The sequence below is a fragment of the Cuculus canorus genome, chromosome 2 (assembly GCF_017976375.1).
Source record: "Cuculus canorus isolate bCucCan1 chromosome 2, bCucCan1.pri, whole genome shotgun sequence".
In the NCBI taxonomy this organism is placed as follows: Eukaryota; Metazoa; Chordata; class Aves; order Cuculiformes; family Cuculidae; genus Cuculus; species Cuculus canorus.
Window position 1 is genome coordinate 103229411 of NC_071402.1, and position 19872 is coordinate 103249282.

General features: G+C 37.4%; 1 protein-coding gene across 1 annotated transcript in view; it reads right to left on the reverse strand.

Moving 5' to 3' along the window:
* The window catches only part of CNTNAP2 (contactin associated protein 2), a 1069322-nt gene that overhangs the window by 716106 nt on the left and 333344 nt on the right, over nucleotides 1-19872 (reverse strand). The window contains exon 2 of the mRNA XM_009568467.2: nucleotides 16789-16899. Coding sequence (XP_009566762.1) covers nucleotides 16789-16899 — 111 coding nt within the window. The remainder of the gene's footprint in view (nucleotides 1-16788; nucleotides 16900-19872) is intronic.

The following is a 19872-nucleotide window of genomic DNA, read 5'->3' on the forward strand; positions in this document are numbered from 1 at the left end:
TCAACAGAAAAGCTGTTTTTCCGAAGTGACAAGCCTCCAGAATCAAGCAACTGCAAAATCTCCATACACATTCCAGTGTTCCAAAACCAGAGCAATGATTATGCATTTTTTCAATCAGGCTGATGACTTGCAGCACATGCTTGCTTGATGCCTGCCTAGCATAGAAAGACTACAGTGCCAACAAAACACCTGCCCCAAAAGCTACCAAAATCAAAGGACATTCTTCCATCAGCAGTTGGGATCAAGTTGTGAAATATGGCAGTGCACTCTCTTTCTAAGTACCACCAAAACAACTGTGTGCTGCCACAACCTTAATGCCTCTGCCACAGCCACCAGCTTTTTACTGTCATAACACCTTGTAAAACTTTTTTTGGTGATCTCTCCCTTTATGTTGTGATGCCTCTTTCCCTTAGCCATAAATATCTGTTCCTGGAATCAGAGGTCATGGAAACAGCTGTGACAGAGAATGACATATGTTTAACATATCTTTTTTTGACAGAGTTTAAGTACCACTTGGCATCAAATGCAAACAGTGTCTTAAGTTCAGTCTTCTCCCATATGTGAAAGAATCCTTTTCATAGGAACAAACTCTGAGAGAAAGCTGAAGTCCTTGAGTTCCTTGAGTTTTGTACCTATAACCTGCAATTATCTTTACATACTTATTTCTCCACCCCCTCCCCCCCTATCCAGACAATACTGTGGTATTAAATTGAGTTTCTGGACACTTCCAGGGATTTTAATTGACAGTGCTGAGACACCAATAAAGAAACTGAAAAGTTTCATGACAAAAATCCTTCTTTTTATAAGGGACAACTGTTAAAAAGGCTAGCCACATCATCTGGACTTTTCCTGTTATATTTGACGGGAGCTCTTCTTTCAAATAAATGTTTAGTTAAATTGGTGAACCTCATTTTGTAGTTGAACAATCTATTTGGCAAAGAAAAGCTTGATGCTCAATTCTATACTCTAGAAGCTTATTCTATACTTTCAAACACATCTAGTGAAAAGGCATAATATAATCCCTCTGGGAACAAAAATAAATCAAATAGGGACATATGAAACTCAAGACCTTTATGAACTCTCTGGCCTGAGGGTCTCTTTAGCAACAAACACAAATAGTTGTCTTTTTTTACATGATCTTCCTTTATCAGCACTATCCACGGGAGAAAGTGCATCGTGTACCTTCAATTTGAACTAGACAGTGGTATTCAGATAACAGCTGCTTTTTAAAGTATGTCCTAACTTGTCGAAAGCAGTTTACTGATTTAGCTCTATAGCTACCTGCATGTCAATGTAACTTTGTTTCAACAGATCTGCGTTCATGTTATTCCTGCCTTATGTTTTCCATGTAAATGTTATTCCTGCCTTATGTTTTCCATGTAAATTATAAAGAAAAAAACCCGACACTTCCTCCATTAAATATTAAAACCAGAAAGTGATTTATGTGTTAAACCTGCCTGGAAAATTGATGGTATTTAAAGGCACAATTTTCTTACATACATTTGAAGGTCTCTTTATTTCTTGTCTTCTTTCTATATTCATGTACACCTTACAGTTTAGCTCATTCTTATTTAATTTGCCAAAAGAGCTACAAATTTCTCTGCCTATGAAGTCCTTGTTTTTTTCTTTGTGGGGTGTAGGAAGGGGAGCATGTTTTCAATATAGCTTGCTAGAAACTTGCATATACTCATTATTTAAAACACTGTCAATACTTACTAACCAATCCTGCTGGTATCAACCAATATCAAAACTAACTGTAGGTGTAATCTTTTGAATCCTGTTTTTATGGACCCCACATTCAATGCATTCAAAATTTTTCTGTTTGACTGGTAGTGTTGATAGATGAAAAACATATATAATAACAGCCCATACTAGACTTCCAGTATTAGCATTATATTTTAAAAAAGGCTATCAGCGACTGTTGAGACACTATTATGCCATTCACATGGTTTTGCAGTTCTTCCGCATTACAAGATTAAGACTTCAGTACACGATGGGAGAATATGTGGTTGAGAGCAGCCCTGCAGAGAAGGACTTTGGGGTGCTGGTCAATGAGAAGCTCGAAATGAGCCTGCAATGTGTGCTCGCAGCCCAGAAGGCCAGTCATATCCTGGGCTGCATCAAAAGAAGTGTGGCCAGCAGGGCGAGGGAGGTGATTCTGTCCCTCTATTCCTCTCTTGTGAGAACTCATCTGGAATACTCTGTCCAGCTCTGGAATCCTCAGCATAAGATGGATATGGAGCTGTTGGAACAGGTCCAGAGGAGGGCTACAAGGATGATCAGAGGGCTGGAGGACCTTCCCTACAAGGACAGGCTGAGAGAGTTGGGCTTGTTCAGCCTGGAGAAGAGAAGGCTCAGAGGAGATCTTATAGCAACCTTCCAGTACCTGAAGGGGGCCTACAGGAAAACTGGGGAGGGGCTATTCATAAAGGCTTGTGGGGATAGGACCAGGGGCAACAGGTATAACCTGGAGAGGGGCTGATTTAGGCTAGACATTAGGAAGATTTTCTTCACTGTGAGAGCAGTGAGACACTGGAACAGGTTGCCGAGGGAAGCTGTGGCCGCCCCATCCCTGGAGGTGTTCAAGGCCAGGTTGGATGGGGCCTTGGGCAGCCTGATCTAGTGGGATGTCCCTGCCCATGGCAGGGGGGTTGGAACTAGATGATCTTTAAGGTCCCTTCCAACCCTAACTATTCTATGATATTATGATTCTATGATTCTATTATTACACTTCTCCTAATGCACAGGAGAAAGCAGGAGAACAGTCAACAGTCCCACCTCTACTGGGCAAGGGACTTTGCTCTGCAAAATGCTAACAATGAGCATCCGGTATTATGGATAAATAATGCCTACCTTTAATTGGAAATTTTGGAAGTGAAACAGTCAATTCGTATTTATTACAGAAATTAAGTGCATAATTAGATTACTTTCTGTGATAGATTCTAACACCTTGACAGAAAGCTGAAATCTCATAATGCTGCTCATTACTCTGATCAGCAGCATCCTGTTCTTTAACTGTAATCTTTAGACCTTTTTAAAGTTCTTAGGGTAAATTCACAAGATAAAAGCTTACAATTTCCTTGTTCACAAAGTAATGAACAGTAAGTTTCTGAAATCAAGATAATCATTTCTAGAGCTAAGCTTTTAGCTGTTTTTCATGACTCATTTAAGACTATGTAGACAATTTATTTTTGCAGTTATGCAGCCAGCTGAAAAATGTGTGCAAATTTCTAAACATAAACTAGAAAAACTTGCCAGTGACTAAGGAAATAAAATGAGAACGCTTTTGTTTTCGGGGAACAGATTATAGAAACAAAGAGGAAAAGCTCTTAAAGGTGACTGAAAATGACATGGCTTAATGATTCTGCTAACTCCAATGCTCTAGTCAAACCAAAGGCTTTATTCATGTTGTTTCCTTATATCTATTAATTTATGACCTTGTTTTGTACTTTTTACTTAGGAGCCTTAACTCTATTTTTCTATATCTGTTTCTATGCCAACAGGGTAATCTTTTTGGGGGGGAGGGGGAGCTTTCCTGTCTTCTTTCTTGCTTGCAGTTAACTTTCCTTGTTCCTTTGTACATCCTTGCCTTTGTAGGCTGAAAATCTGAAAGTGTTGCGATCATCCATAAAATTGGATAGGCCTACAGATTTTCCCAGTAAACCCTGCCATTGTGAGTCCAGCATCATGGAGGGAACAGCTGTAAGAGAACAAGATAACAGTGTAGGAATTGCCTTATCACAGCTAGGGAAATGGTAAGCTAGTAGGTTTACTCAAAGGGTGGCCAATACCGCGTATTTATAGGCAAGGTGCTCCAGCCTCAGAGAAGACAGCTATGGGAAAAGCATTCTCTGTGAAGGGCTCAGTATAATTCCTTTAATTAAAGTCTAGTGGAAACCTCAGTAGTGGAATATTTAAAATAGTTTATTGCCAATTCCTACTCAGTTTCTGGTGTCTTTGCTTTGATATCCAGCTATACTACTCATTTCAAGATGACTTTGGATGCAGCTCATCAAACAGCCATTGCTGGTCAACAGTTCATTGCAATTTTAGCTGCATTTCACATTATTTACTGTTTCAAGAGAAGAAAAGAGCTAAAGCATCATCACCAGTGTGTTTAAGATAATGTATTCTGTATACAATATGTAGAATTTTGCCTTGAAACTTGAAGATCATTAAAGTAACTTTTTGAGATTTATTGTAATAATTTGGGTTATAATTAATAGCTTCTCTGGCCTCTCAATAAATGCTACTTTCAAAATTTGGCATGCAACTTCTTCTTCCTGGTAATTAAGCACCATTTTAACCTAAGTTAGAAAGTGGTTAATCACAATTAGGGACAAAAAAGAAAAAAAAAAAAAACCAACAAAAAAACCCCACCAAACCCCATAACAACAACAACAAACTGCTTGCAAGCCAACATGTACAAGCAGCAATCATCTGTACGTATTCCAAATGTCTTAGGGGGAACGTTGCTGACTAGCTGCTAAAGTCAGCAAATTTATCCCAGCACTCGCTTTTGTTGGCGATCCTTTCACAGTCATGGAAAACAGACAACTTCAAGGCACTGAAAAATCAAAGCAGTTCATGTACTATCCCTCTTAGTATATATTAAAGACAACTTGACTTGTGTATAAAAAGAAACATCTAATTTCTATATATTCCTCATTTGGCAGAATGTCAACTAAAGCCCACTACTATATTAAACAACATCTTTTTCAGCAAAAGCAGAATACCCTATTTCGCTCAGCAATCTTATTTACTTGTCTTTTACAATATTGCCCAATGTCACCTTATTCTTCCCTCAGAACTAAGTCATCTTCGAATGACCCGGTTTGTACTAACAAAAACTAAGAAGCCAAGGATGGCTATGAGATAGTTTACAGCTGCTGAGTCCTGATCTAGAAATATTATGTAGTTAATAGACACAGTCAAGTGCATATTTTTGAAGTACCAGAGGACTCTTTGATGCCTACAAATATCAGATCATTTCTGACAACTTCCTTAATCAAAGCAGAATTATCTCACTGGGAGTAAAGCGCCTACAAGCCCAGCAGGAATGCTAATTTTGATGATAGTCAATATTGAAAGGTGAAGACATCTAAAATACAACTTTTGAAAAAGCAGCTTTTTAAGCTTTTTTCTTGTTTTTTCACTGCTTGTCAAATACACAGCCCCATGAACCTCAGTAGAAACAATTTATCTACACTGACCAACTTGGAAAATTGACCATTCAAACAAGTTTTGTCACAAAGAATATGTCTGTTCTAAACTAAATACAAATATATCTTAGGAGCAGTCAGAAAAGTTTCGGGCTCTGAAGAGACAACAGCTCATTATCAATATTCAGTTCTTTCTTAGCTGGTTGACAAACTGTCGCAGCTGTTCAATGCAGAAAGTTATTATCCTACAAGGACAATACATCACAGCTAAACAAATGGATCACTTAAGAAGTAGAAAAGCAGGGCAGATAGAATGAGGAGAGGGTTAAACTACAAGTGACATGCTTTTGAGGGTTGCTTGTTCCTTAGGTATCATTCTGCACTATGAATTTCCATACATAGAACAACACAGAAAGTAAATAGCTTTATATATATAGATCTCTATCTATATGTATATATAAATATGTGTATATATATATAGATCTATCCATCTATCTGTATAGACACGTCTGAGCCGGAATAACTAAACTGTTGCTTCTTAATTAGACCAAAACTTTCTCACTCTGCAGTATTATAGTTTTCTGCCATTCTGCAGAAAGCTGACTCAAAGCTCAGCTGCAGTAATAAGCTAATAAAGGAAACTTATTCTCCCTCTTACTCAAGGGAAGGATTTTTTGTTCAGAGCACTTTGAGTGAGATCTGTACAACAGTCTATAATTCACCTCTTCCCTTTTCACCTTTAGCTGGTTATACAAGGCTTCTCTAAAGCGCAAGTTTTCTAAAATAAGTGATCTTGTTTATCACGAGTTGATGCACATTTTTTCTTTCAACTGCATGTGTGCTTGTATCATGTTCATTGATATTAAACTTAGTCTCACACACAAACAGATTAGAAGTAGCTTCATCTAAGAAATTGAGACAAAACAATGTAAACCCAACAGCAAATCTATGATGTGGGACTAGATGCCTAGTCGGACTCTACTAGATACAGGGATCTTTTTTGTGATTTATGTAATAACTCACATACAGAAAAATGAGTATTAATGTTGTCTCTTACTGTGCAGCTCAGATTTACTTGTGAATAATCTAAGTCTAATTGTGAAGGCTGAAACATGAATAATAGCTACACCTTCCCATCCTGCAGCAAATATCCTCATTTTATCATATTATTTCTTTTCTCTCTTTCAGCTTATTACTGTACTACGAGGTTATAATGGTAGTGAAATAACTCCCATTTCTACTGGCATTTACACTTGTTTATGACTTATTTGGCAGAGGCTATGCTTGAAGAAGCTATCTTACCCAGTCGCACTACATCCATCTATGTGAGGAAAACCTGCATTTTGTGCGCAGGAGAGGGTGAAACACTCATAGTGTCTGACAAGAGGCACCTACCTTGGAAGCAGCTGACAGTGCATTTCTGTATACTTGCATTTTTGCCTCAGTTCCAGATGAGTTTCAGATATCCCTGTATTGGATATAGCATTGGATTCAGAAGGCATCTAGCAAAACTGTAATGTGTCATTATTGTGCATTTTTTCAGCCAAAGCTTCACCCTCTATATTTCTATATTAACTCTAAAATTTAGAGTGTGCTGGGTTTTTAAATAAGATAAAACTCCACTCCCCATTTTAAGAATTTAAATTAGACACCAGAAGTAATGCCTGCACTCTTTAAATGGATTTATTATATAAATTAGCGCTTAATTCACAAGGACTGATGTCCTTTTGTGAAAATTTGTCTTTATGCAGGCAAGAACCTGCCATTGGCAATACTCTTGCACAAACACTAATGCGTCAGCTGACTAACACCTCCATCCATGTACAGGTGATATATCTGTGAATATAAACTTGATGAACGCTTCTGAAACACATACCAAATAAAAGCAATACAAGTTTAACAACATTTGGAAAGAGTGTGAGAACCTTTAAGCTACCTTATGTGCATGGCACATCCATGTGAAATTTGAAGCAACTGACTGGTAACAGTAAGAAAAAGACCAGATATACCACACTGCCTCTGAAGCTCAGGCATAAACTTGTCAGCGACCCAACATTTGACTTAAGTGCAAATAAGAATCTAAGTATTCTGAGTGGAGCTGGAGAGCTGATCTGATCTGCCTTTTTAAGGCACTGACAGAGATTAAACCAGTAAGAACACCTAAACAAATTTCTTAACTATTTACAGGTTAATGTTTCGATGCTGCTTAAGAAACGTTCAAATTAAACTCTGGGATTTCAGGATAGTCAAGAGTGCTGAATTTGGCTATTCTGGGGATAAACAGCCAGACCTGCACCAACCTCTAAGGGTAAGGGAAAAGTATATCTGCGATATACAGATCCAGTCTGGTTGTCTCTGAGGCTACCCACTCTGCCGCAAGGACTGCTACTTTTCTGCCAGAGTCAGCTGTTCACGAGCTTCAGAAACAATTAATGAACTAAGTTGAGTTTGTCTGAAAAAAAAGCTAGCTGCTGAGCAGAGCCAGGGTGAATCTGTGGCCCTGGCTGTCTGTGGACCTAGACAGCTGTCCTTTTGCCTTTTGTTTCCAGCTGCGGCTGGAAGTGCTGCCTCTGCAAATGATTACTGTAGAAAGTTCCATGCACAAAGTTTGAGAGAATGCTCAGTATTACTTTTTTCTCCTCCTCCTCATCTAGGCAAGTCTTAAACAAGCCAATTAGGTGTTCTGAACACTTTAATTAACAAATCAGTTAGGAACTGGAAAAAAATAGTCATGCTTTCTGTGTTCATTTGGCTAGGGTGAATTAACGTAAGCTAACTGTGCTTTATTTTAATCCAATTATTTGAGCTTCACTTACCACAGACTTTGTTTCTTGGAATGTGTTTTTAATGAAAAGGGCAATGTCTTTCCTTTCTAAAGTTTTTAAACACATCATTCTGACCTGTCTGTACAGTGTTTTCTCCTTTTTGATACTTCTTTTTCCTGCCCTTCACAACACATGCTATGTTCTTGCAGTGCATGTTTTTCCTACTGCCTTGTATAAAGAGCAGAGACTGAAAGAACCTGTCGTCTCAGAGAAATGATCTCGAGTAAACATTTTTATTTGTATTTTTAAGAATTCCTTCTACAAAATGTAGATATTTATGACAAACGTTTCATTAAGGCCAGACCACTGAAGAACAGAAAAGAAGTCCTAAAGTCTGGGCGCCAATCAATAACAACTGTCTTCAAAACAGAGATACAAGCACTCATGGAACTGAAGTGAGTCACAATATAAATCAAAGTGCGGTGCCCAGCTATGGTATTTATTCTGAAGGTGAAGAATAAGCCAAATTGATTTAAGTGGTGAGAAATGAGATAGATAAAAGACATACAGCAATAATATTTGAACATGAAATAGCAGCCATGATGGGACAAGAGCCCTAAAAGGCTTTCCTGTGCAGTTCCAAAAAAACTTGAAAATAATGGGCTGAGCTCGTATTACTTAAGGATTTTTAAAGAGGAAAAAGATAGATGTTAAAGTTAGTGTACAAAAAAAATTGTTAGGAATAATATCAAAATACAAACTACAAATAAAATGGAAGTATTTTCATTTACTCTTACAAGTAAAGGTGCTCCTACAGGAGTTATGTTTGAAGTGAATAAAACAAACTAACAAACAAACAAAAAACTATCAGTTATTTGTTTTCCCTCTAAAACATTCTAGAAATATTGTTGTTTATAGTGTTAGCAACACAAAGAATGTTATGCCCAGTGTAAACGTGGGTCTATGGTTGCATTAGTAAATGAACCTCTAGAGGACTGATTTTTACAATCAATTTTTTCACATTTTTTTAAATTGAAAAATAATTATTTAATAGGTACCATTTCATTTTCCCAGACTTCTCATCACCTAATATGATCTAGTATGTACTACATAGCATAGCTGCAGCGAATAAACTCTATTGGATTGCGTAATATATATTTCACTAAAAGAAAGGGGATAATTTATTTATTTATTTAAAGGCAGTTGTGTTTTAATTATTTAAAAAATCTTACTCAGTTAAACTCTTATAGACAGGCAAAAGCTAAGTGAAAGATAATTCTTTTCTTATGTTTTTTTTTCCATTTTTTATGCTACTTTATCCATTACCTACTTTGAAAAGACAGCATTCAGTAATCTGAGGAATGAATTTATAAACCACTGGCAACTCTGTAATAACTTTCTTCTAAGAGGGTTTTAATCAAAATATGAGTTAGGTTGCATACAGGTATTCTCAGTATGCCCAAAGGTCCTACTAACACAAGGAAACTGGAGTATTTAATGTGATAGTTACTGCACATAAGCTCCCCACTATCCTTATCTGGACGACATTAATGCAGAGTGAGCACCTCCTTACTTTGAGATTCACACCCAAACTGAATTCTTGGCAAGCCCCATGAATGGACAAGTACAAACATCTCTCGGAATCCAGACTGGTGCAGACCACTCCTTTTATGTTCACTTTGTCAAAAGAAAAACTGTGAGAGGACAGTCAGAGAGAGTTGGGGTTGTTTAACCTAGAGAAGAGAATGCTCTGGGAAGAACTTATAACAGCCTTCCAGTACTTAAAGGGGCTACAGGAAAGATAGAGGAGAGTGCAAGGATAGGATGAGGGGTAACGGTTTTAAACTGAAACAGGGAAGATTTAGATTAGATATTAGGAAGACATTTTTTCCTGTGGGGGTAGTGAGGCACTGGAACAGGTTGTCCAGAGAGGTCATCGAAGTTATAGATGCCTCATCCTTGGAAGTGTTCAAGGCCAGGTTGAGGCTTTGAGCAACCTGGTCTAGAGGAAGGTGTCCCTGTCTATGGAACGGGAGTAGGAACTGGATGATCTGTAATGTTCCCTTCCAACCCAAACCATTCTACGATTCTATGAAATCCTTTTCATTTACCATTATAGAAAAGAAATTAAGTATTGGAGAAACAGTGGTACTGGTTTTGGAGGTTTTAATACCCATGCAAAAGAAGACCTAGACTAAGTGCCCCCAGTTTCTTCTCAGGTGAGACTAACAAGACTTTTTTCATGTTGGAAGAGCTGTTGCAGGACACATCTTATTGACTTACCGTGAATAATTTGGGAAACAAAAGAACAGTGTCCCATTATAGATAAGTTCTTGCATCTTCCATACACATGCCAAAATTTAAAACTCCACTGAGAAAAAACATGCTGTCTAAATTACACCTATGCCAGCAGTTAAAATTTCTGATGCTTGTTTTATAGGCACATCAATAATTCCAATAACATGTCAAGGTCAGCATCCTGATTAAAAAGCAACATGAAAACCTAGACAGGAGTTACAGAGTGGTGATAAAAAGACTGCTTTTTGAACATTTACTGTCCTACAGAATTTTCCCCCTGTATTAGCAGTATGGGGTAGCTTCAGATTCACCTTTATTACTGGACTTGAAAGCAATCCCTGGATGTCAAGTTTCTTCCTCTTTATTCCACTGTGCAAAAGATAATTTCCATACATCCAAAGATTCATTATGACCTTCATACTTTCACTGTCTGCTGGGATTATTTCTGAAGTTCTGAGATTCTACTCAGTTTCAAACAGCCTCCAATTATATTATATAACATTACATTATGTTGAAATAATGTAGAATTTCTTCCCTAAATTAAAATGGTATGAGGTGGATGATGGGCAGCATTAATTCTTGTACTAGTGAGAAGTATAAAGTGCAATAGCTTGGGAACCATTAAAGGAAGATTGATAATGCATTTTATCAAATGTGTGCTAAGAATCCTCCTTATGATGTGATGCAGTCCATTGATTCTATTGATAGCAGGTCATAAGATGTTAGACCTTATAACCTTGATGTCACATATGCAAAGGTACTGTCGAAAGATTTTTTAAAACCTGATTGAAATCTCCCCTTTCTCTGATGCCACTTTAGCTAGTAAGGTGGTAGAAATATGGACTACTTTTGCAGAAGAACAGGAAAGGAAGGAACTCTGAAATCTTTCTGTCTAGCCTGCTAATTAGATTTCAGTTATAATGTGTTACAGTGCTGTCAAGAACCTAATGGCATATATTTATGTGCAAATGTGAATGGCTCCTGTGTCAGTCATTTTGAAAAGGAAAATTAAACATTTTTCTCAAAGGTAACAATCTCATATTTCTTCAAATACATTTAGTAATGTTTGGTTTGTGTAGGTATAGAATGTGAGCTGATAACTGAGAGAATACTCGAAGTATTTTTTAAGAAGTTCATCCAAAGTAAAAAGTTTTAGGATTTTATAGTATTCTACAATTTAGTGATGTTTACATCTATTTAGATAAAAGTAATAATGATAGAAACAAAAAAGAAAAGCGATGTACACTTCTCCACTTCTGTGGTGCTTTATTTTCTCATATAAGCCACAGACATTTAAAAAATAATCTGAAACTTTGTTATATTGGCACTCAACAACACACTAGTAATTTCAATAATTTTAAAAAATATTAAAAAACCCTACAATACAGTACAGTGCACTTAGTTGTTTAAAATTAAATTTCATCTTAATTTCAGAAGGGAAGATTTGACAGAATTTAATAGAATCAGACTACCGCAACCTTTGTCTGAACAGCTGCTAATTCAGTGCCATTTAGCTGTTTAAGTCCAAGCTTTTGCTCACGAAGCTTTAACAGAAGTCGGGAGTCACCACGCTCTACCTTCTACAAAGTATGTAATTCGTTGCATTACTCCAGCCTCCGCATAAGTTTTGCTACACCTAAAGCTTCAAAGGTTCTTCACCTCCCTTTCTTTCCAGGCATGACAGGAATAGTAGCAATTGCTTCACTGTGTACTAACTCCAGTTAAATGCGTTGATAAGTAGTAGTACAGTGGAGGAACTACCATCCCTTGCCCACAAAGATTAAAAACCAAAATAGTCTACATTTTCTGGGCCTTCTTGTTTCCCGCTTCTTTCAATTATAATGAAACGAAAGCATTTTTTTGCTGTTCATGGCTGCTAGGATTGAAAGCACCCAAGAAGATTGAAGAGGGAACGCAGCCCATGACACAGTTGGAGTGCATTTGGGATCAGTAAAAGAGACAACTGGTGTGAAATGAGCACATGCATTGCATCCCCAGACCTCTGGATCTTTGAGATTGTGGAAATATAGATTCACAGTTGTAACAATTATATAAATCAAAGACATTTACTCCCTGACATAGAAATCGAGGCTTCAAAATTTTAATACATTTTTGTATGAATTTCAAGAGACTGAAAGACGTGCAGGTCTGAATATTTGTTCCTGTATTCATCATTTTTTCCTCTAATAAAAAATAACTTTCCTTTTCAGCCCAAGAAAGATCAAGATATTTCTCCATGCTTAGCCTAACCAGAAATGAAGATCAGAACAGGAACAAGAGGCAACACGGAAGAATATAAAGCACTAAGTTAATAGATTTCGTGAAGTTCACTTTTCTAATCAAGTTATACTCTGTCCATCAAATCTGCATTTCATTTGAACTAAGTATGTGTACTAATCTATAAGTCAGCAAAGGCTTACAGGGCTCCGAGTAGACAGCTGTGGAAAATGTAAAACATTCTCATATACTGAAATAGCAAAATACCCTAAACATACATCCCAGAGGCTTAGTTTCCAGATCAATGCCGTTCCATGAAGTTTTAGTTCTGTTTGCCTAGATCACTAGTTATGGGATTTGTAAACAAAGTGATTTTAAACATTTAGAATAAATTCATGGATGTTTCTGCTTCTGAAGCCCCCTAAAAACTGCTGATAAATTTAAACTTTTTGATGTGCATCCTTGCAAAATTTACAGCAGGGAACTGAAACAGAACAACTTCAGTCACAACTGTAACATTAACATGATGTGACTGTTCAATAAATCAGTGTCTTAATCAATAGAATAAAATACACTCTCTATTCCACTGAAGCGTTTTCCAGTCCAGAGAAAAATGCCATGAAAATAGCAAAGAAAAATATAATTCGGCTGGAGACTAGAATTTTCAGTGCATATTTCATTAATTTAAAGGGTCTGGGGTGAGAGAAGGGGAAGTTTTTTCTATTTAATGACTTGAGCAGAGTGTGGTTTAAATAGCACATTTAAGTTGGAAACCTATTAGCTGATAATGATTCTTTGGAGAGAAAAAAAATGGATTCCTTATTACAGGTTTGATTAGCAATATCTGTAATTCCATGATATTGTAAAATAGCTCAGCATTAAAACTGAGCTATTTTCCATCATTTGTAGAAGCAGAAGCAAAAACACATTGAAGGCTGAGTCCCTATGTTAAACAGATCCGTGAATTCTGTAGTATCGTTACTGGCATTAGAGTTAGGAAAGCAAAATTAGGTAATGCACATGTCGAAGCTTCATTTTTGAAAAACACATATGCTAAACTTTATAGGTATTATGAGATGGATGACAACAATCTAAAGAAGTTTCTATTTAAGCAAAGAGATGCAACTAAATTTCAAATGACCTTTGATAGAGGAAATTAAGCTAATATTTGATTAATGGCAGCACTGTAGATCCATATTGCTAAAGAAACACCACTAAAAGAAACTCCAGTTTAGTGATTACAAGGGCAGGAAAGGGGAGGGTAAATATAATTAAAATAAAAAAAAAAGATAAATTCCAAATGTCTGGTTTGCCTTTCTCTTACAAAAGAATAATAAGCCTAGTAAGCTAAAAGGAGAAATAGTCATCTAAAATCAGTTCGAAAATCCTGCACACCAAGCTGATGCAAAGTTTTATTTTATTGAAGAGACTCTAATGATTTTTTTATATTTTAGAACAGGGAATAGAATGCAAATGAACTTAACTCTGATCAGATACATTTGAATACAGCATAAATGATGAACAATGTTTTAGAATTTAGTTCCTTTATTTCTTTTGTCTGGACAAAGAAGAGTTAAACGGTAAATTAACGGACCCAACAGCCTATCAAAACCTATGTTCAGACATATTGCAACAGAAAGACTGAGAATTCCTAAAAGTTATGTAATAAAGTTGTAATAAAGACAACTGAAGTAAAATCCCAAAGCCAGCATGAAATAGTGTCTGTTCTCATTCAGCAGCCGTCTTCTAAATTTCTGAAATAATAAATGTTATCTACTAGTCTGCAGGCCTAAAAGCAAAGAAATTTCTAGTGCTATCTACAGGCTTTGCATCAGCTCTGCAGGGCTGCAGGACTAGAGCTCATCAGTCATATTTTCTCTAAGCTAGTCTTTAGCTTCTGTTTAGCTCATTTAGTCGTAAGAGCAATTTTGTAACAACCAAGTAATGTAGCCTAATCTGTTTTACCTTTAACTTAGCTATGTGATTGTATGGGCTAGTGACTATTGGTATAACAATCTTGATATATTTCTGTACCTGAAGTAGATATACTGCAAAGAACAAACTACTACTGTAGAATAAAAATGTACTGTAGAGGACTACATTCATGAGATGATAGCAGAGGTATTGAAAGTATAGGCACAAGGTGGTACCAAAGGGAGGAGGGCCATAAGCAACCCACCAGGTCAGTTACCTGTCATTAGAAGAAAGCAACCTTGGGAGGTAGCTAAGACTGATTTTAGAGAATGAAAGACAAGAGAAAGATCAAAGAACAAGAATTACACAGGTGCAACACACATATACAGAGAATTCAGACAGTAACAGATTAATAAACAAAGAACAACGTCAGGGCCCTGAGGGTACCTAAAGGCCATAACTGACCCCGCCAGTCCCCCTGGGGACCCACACCCCTGCCCATAGGCCTGGTGGCCCTCTTTCAGCCCCCCGGGTCCTACTTAAACTATGTCCTTGGTGTATCCAAGCCCAGCTCCATTTCTTCCCCTTTTGTGGACTAACATTCCTAGCTCAACATCACACTGGACTCATTCCTTCCTGTACGATGACCTCCAGACATCTGGCAGAACCTGCTGGTGCCAGCAGCACAGCATACTCTGCTTGTGCACAGAGGGTTGTACCCCAGCAGCCAGGACACTACCTGTCTTAAGGTTGCCCATGTCTCCAGCTTGCCCCCACTCATGGTGCAGCTCCCTTCATGCCATTCCCTGCAAACACAATGAACCTCAAGGAGATCCTGCTGGTCAATACTGTCATTGGCATCTGTGTCCACCTCACAGTAAAGAGTTTGGGAGATTGACAGTACAGCCTCTATCTCAGACACAGCCATCTGCCATAAGACATGGAGGAGCTGTGACAGAGGGAGTGTAATACCAGGGAAAAGAATAGACCCAAGGAAGTATGCGTATGCAGTCTGGGTTTTTTTGTTAATAATAGCTAGGCCAATAATTATTCTTCAAACAAGATTACAATTAGGCTAATAGTAAATTCATGGCTTTGCTCATAAAGTTCTTGGATTTTGACTCAGAAACTGCACAAACAGTAGCATAAAAAAATGGTGGACAACATCGGCAACCTAGGCAACAGTTTTGATGCCAAAGATCTTGCTTTAAACCTATAAGGTATTCTACCATTTGAAAGTGCTCAAGATTTTTGTTTATAAACACACACAGACAAAAGATTGCCACTTTTGTTTAAATGTTAAATGTTTTTTTTGTGTTTTTTTTTCGAAGAGGCAGAATATGGCATCTAGGCAGAAGCAACATATTTTCTGTTGCAGGAAAAATAAAGCTGCAGTGCAAAAGCCCCAATCTTCTACATGTTTGATGGACATTATTATAGACCTTCAAGATTTAGAAGATCAAGGTACTGTAGTGACTTGGTTTCTCTTCTTCCTCTCTAAAGTGAAAGTATTTCTCAATACTTTCCACTAAGTCAATTCATTATACCATTGACATGTATTTTGGGGGAAAGAATAAATTTTGGTACTGATTCACAAACTAATTGGCTAAGAATCTGAAATTTTAGTACCTTTACATTCATATCTAGAAAAAAAATCAGTAGCATTCAGAAGAGTAATTGTCCGTTGATCTAAAGTTTTATGTTTAAATGTATCACTCCTGTGAAATTAATTCAGAGACTGATATCAAAATGGTAATCCAAAATAACAAAGAAAGCTATGAAAACTCCTGTGAGTGATGGTAAAAACTTGTGTTCAGATGATGAAATAAATTTGCCTCGCCCTAAGTATATAATTAGACCAGGCAGACTATCAAACTTATGCACCTGTTTTTCCACTCACGAAAACAGAGGTGGCTTTCTTACTTCTGAACAACAGCTCATTGCATTACAAAACTACAAGCAAAAGGTGAAGTTCCTGTTGTGGAAGAAAAAGCTGAATAACAACAAGTCATTGCTAAGATGGGAAACAAGTTAAATCAAAAAAACACATCAAAGGTGCTTAGTTTTGCTCCAGCGACCATGACCTTGCAACTCTTCGTTTCCACAATGAGCACAGGTATGCCCTTTTAACTCAAGCCAATTATGCAACTGTACTGTATGGCTCCATTGACATTAGGCATGTGGCCTATGCTGCTACATATTATTAGTAATGTATTTATCCCTGTGGTTCAATGGAATGTAGTTACTGTCAAATACAATGAAACAGAGTTTCACTCCATTTACAAAACCAGTCTGTCAGTCAGCTAAAACTTAGTTGGAACAAATATAAGCAATATTATTTTACATACAAGTCATTTTCATATTCAACATAACATTCATCATTTTCTCTTGAAATATCTTTTCAATGGTTTACAGTAGAGCACGCCCCTTACCTCCTCTCTTGTTTAACTTGGCATACCCTGGCGCATAGCTGCTTGTCATAGATGATGAACTGCTGAAGGAGGAGTGGGATAATGCTGAGACCAGAGGTTCATCACATTTTTCTGAAACACAAGAAAAGATGTTAACTTTACGCTGTTCATTATTCAACATCGTAAGGAGCAATGTGTCCTTTATTTTCCTTCTGGGTAATAACACAGCATTATTATTATTGTAATAAATTTGTGGAATGCATATATCCCAACATTTCAGTAAACAAACAGACAAACAACAAAAAAACCCAACAAAAAACTCACTCCCAAAACCACAGGAAAACCCATAAATGAACAAGCACTATACACACATTCAGACACACAACCTGACATGAGAAAATAAAGACTTCAACAAAGTTAAGAAAAAATTAGGTAATGGTAATGCCAAACCATGGACTACCAGTCTCCTTAGGGATACTAGAAACAAAAACAAACAAAAAAGCATATCCTAATATACCTGGAATGCTTTTGTGACTTGAAAATGTAGTGCTATAGAAAACTATCAGCATAAAAGCTTTGTAAGAATTAAATAAAATACTGTCAGTTTTGTAATAGAAATACCAATAACCTAATATTTTCTAAAAAATAAATCAAGGTATGTGAATAAATGCCTATGAATCATCACAGTTTACTGATTTACTAAAAAACAATATATAACAATATATATATTTGAATATAATTTCTATGAACCGTTTGAGTACTTCACTTCTATTTTACTCAGTATAAAGACTATTAACTTGGTACTAGTATTCAAGACAGAAGAAAAACAAAATCAGAATCTTTACCTTTCTAAAGAAGAAAGCAGTTTAAAACAAATCTCCTGCTGTTGTATGAAGTTATGTAAATTAGAATAAAGAGAAATGGCTTTTGATTTTTCAAATACTTAGTTAGTTAACGTATTGCCCCTTGTTCTAGTTTTTCCTCAGTTATTTCAACAGATGGGTGAAATATAGAATCATAGAATCATAGAACAGTTAGGGTTGAAAGGGACCTTAAATATCATCTAGTTCCAATCCCACTAGATCAGGCTGCCCAAGGCCCCACCCAACCTGGCCTTGAACACCTCCAGGGATGGGGCAGCCACAGCTTCCCTCGGCAACCTATTCCAGTGTCTCACTGCTCTCACAGTGAAGAAAATCTTCCTAATGTCTAGTCTAAATCTGCCCCTCTCCAGTTTATACCTGTTGCCCCTGGTTCTATCCCCACGAGCCTTTATGAATAGCCCCTCCCCAGCTTCCCTGTAGGCTCCTTCAAGTACTGGAAGGTCGTTACAAGATTTACTCTGAGCCTTCTCTTCTCCAGGCTGAACAAGCCCAACTCTCTCAGCTTGTCCTTGTAGGGAAGGTGCTCCAGCCCTCTGATCATCTGGGCCCATCCCAACAGCTCCATATCCTTCTTATGCTGAAGATTCCAGAACTGGACAGAGTATTCCAGATGAGGTCTCATAAGAGAGGAATAGAGGGGCAGAATCACCTCCCTCGCCCTGCTGGCCATGCTTCTTTTGATGCAGCCCAGGATACGGTTGGCCTTCTGGGCTGCGAGTGCATGTTGCCAGCTCATGTTGAGCTTCTCGTCGACCAGCACCCCTTCTTTGCAGGGCTGCTCTCAACCACATCATCTCCCATCGTGTACTGAAAACAGGGATTGCCCCGACCCAGTTGCAGCATCTTACACTTGGCCTTGTTGAACCTCAAGAGGTTATCACGGGCCCACTTCTCCACTTTTCTCCATTATAGAAAGCCACTAAGTTGGTCATACAGGATTTGCCCCTGGTGAAGCCATGTTAGCTGCCATTAATCACGTAGGCTAAATTCCTTGTTTACATTTCAGGTACAACCTACCATAGTAGGAAAAAATGTAAACTTCACCATTGTGCTTGACCAATCCTTTTAAACACTCGCACTGCAACACAGGCTCTGCTCTAAGTGCAAACACCCTCTATTTATCCATCTAGAAAGCATTAGACCACCCCGACAGGAAGCATATTAAACACTCAGCCACACCTTGTATTTTTTGGTATAATTAGAAAACTGTGACTTGACCAGATCACATGTGGAGATGGAATTAATCCTACCCTCAAAAGAGGAACTGAAGGGGAAAATGGGATTGTGGGTGAATCAAGTCATTAATAATGCAACTCTCATAAAATCTTCAGTCTCATATAATGAAAAATAAAATGAGCAACAGAAACCAAAGCACAGAAATACAGAATTACATTAGTTCATGAATCAGTACTTTGACATTTAACAAATTAAATAAGGTTCCTTCACAAATCTCAGAGTTTGTTACGGGAGAAAACCAAATTCATAACAGCATAAAAGCACAAGCAGGAGTAAAGGGCAATTGCTTTGCACTGAATTAAAGGACAATTCCAATGACTGTAAAGTTCACTACCATGCTATTTAATATTGGAATTTTGACAAGGGAAAATAAGTAATTTTAAGCATTATAGTTTATACTACAAAACATAAGGATGGATTCCTCTCCTCCCTCCTCTCCCTGCTTTGGCTGCAGACACACAGCACACGGGGTCAGAAGCCTGCAGCCCACTAGGTACAGTGCCTTGTGCTCCCATTGTACCACACCAGCAGCAGACTCGGGTTGCACAAGACCTTTCCCTGAGCAGTCCTTCATTGTGGGAAGAAGGCCTACTTTTTAAGATCCTGGGTGCCAGACTGCTATTATTTCAGTCCAAGCAGAGCAGTTAGAGCTTCAGAGTAGAACTGAGCAACAGACTGATGTTCTCATTATAGATTTTGCTCTAACTGTCAAAATCTCAGAAAGACAGAGTTACTTGACAAAGATCTCATGCACTTCTTTATTTAGAACATATTTTTGATAGTTCATAGAAATAGGTTTTCAACTTAAGTAGTGCTAGCAAACATTTATTGCTGCTACTTCATTATTAGTGATACTAGAGATTTGAAGTCAATTGTCATTAATCCTGTTGTCTAGCTAAAAATGGAACGAAACAGAAGTAGTAGAACACATAATCATAAATGTTTAAAAAGTGCATTACAAAATCTCTTTATAGCATTTTTCCTA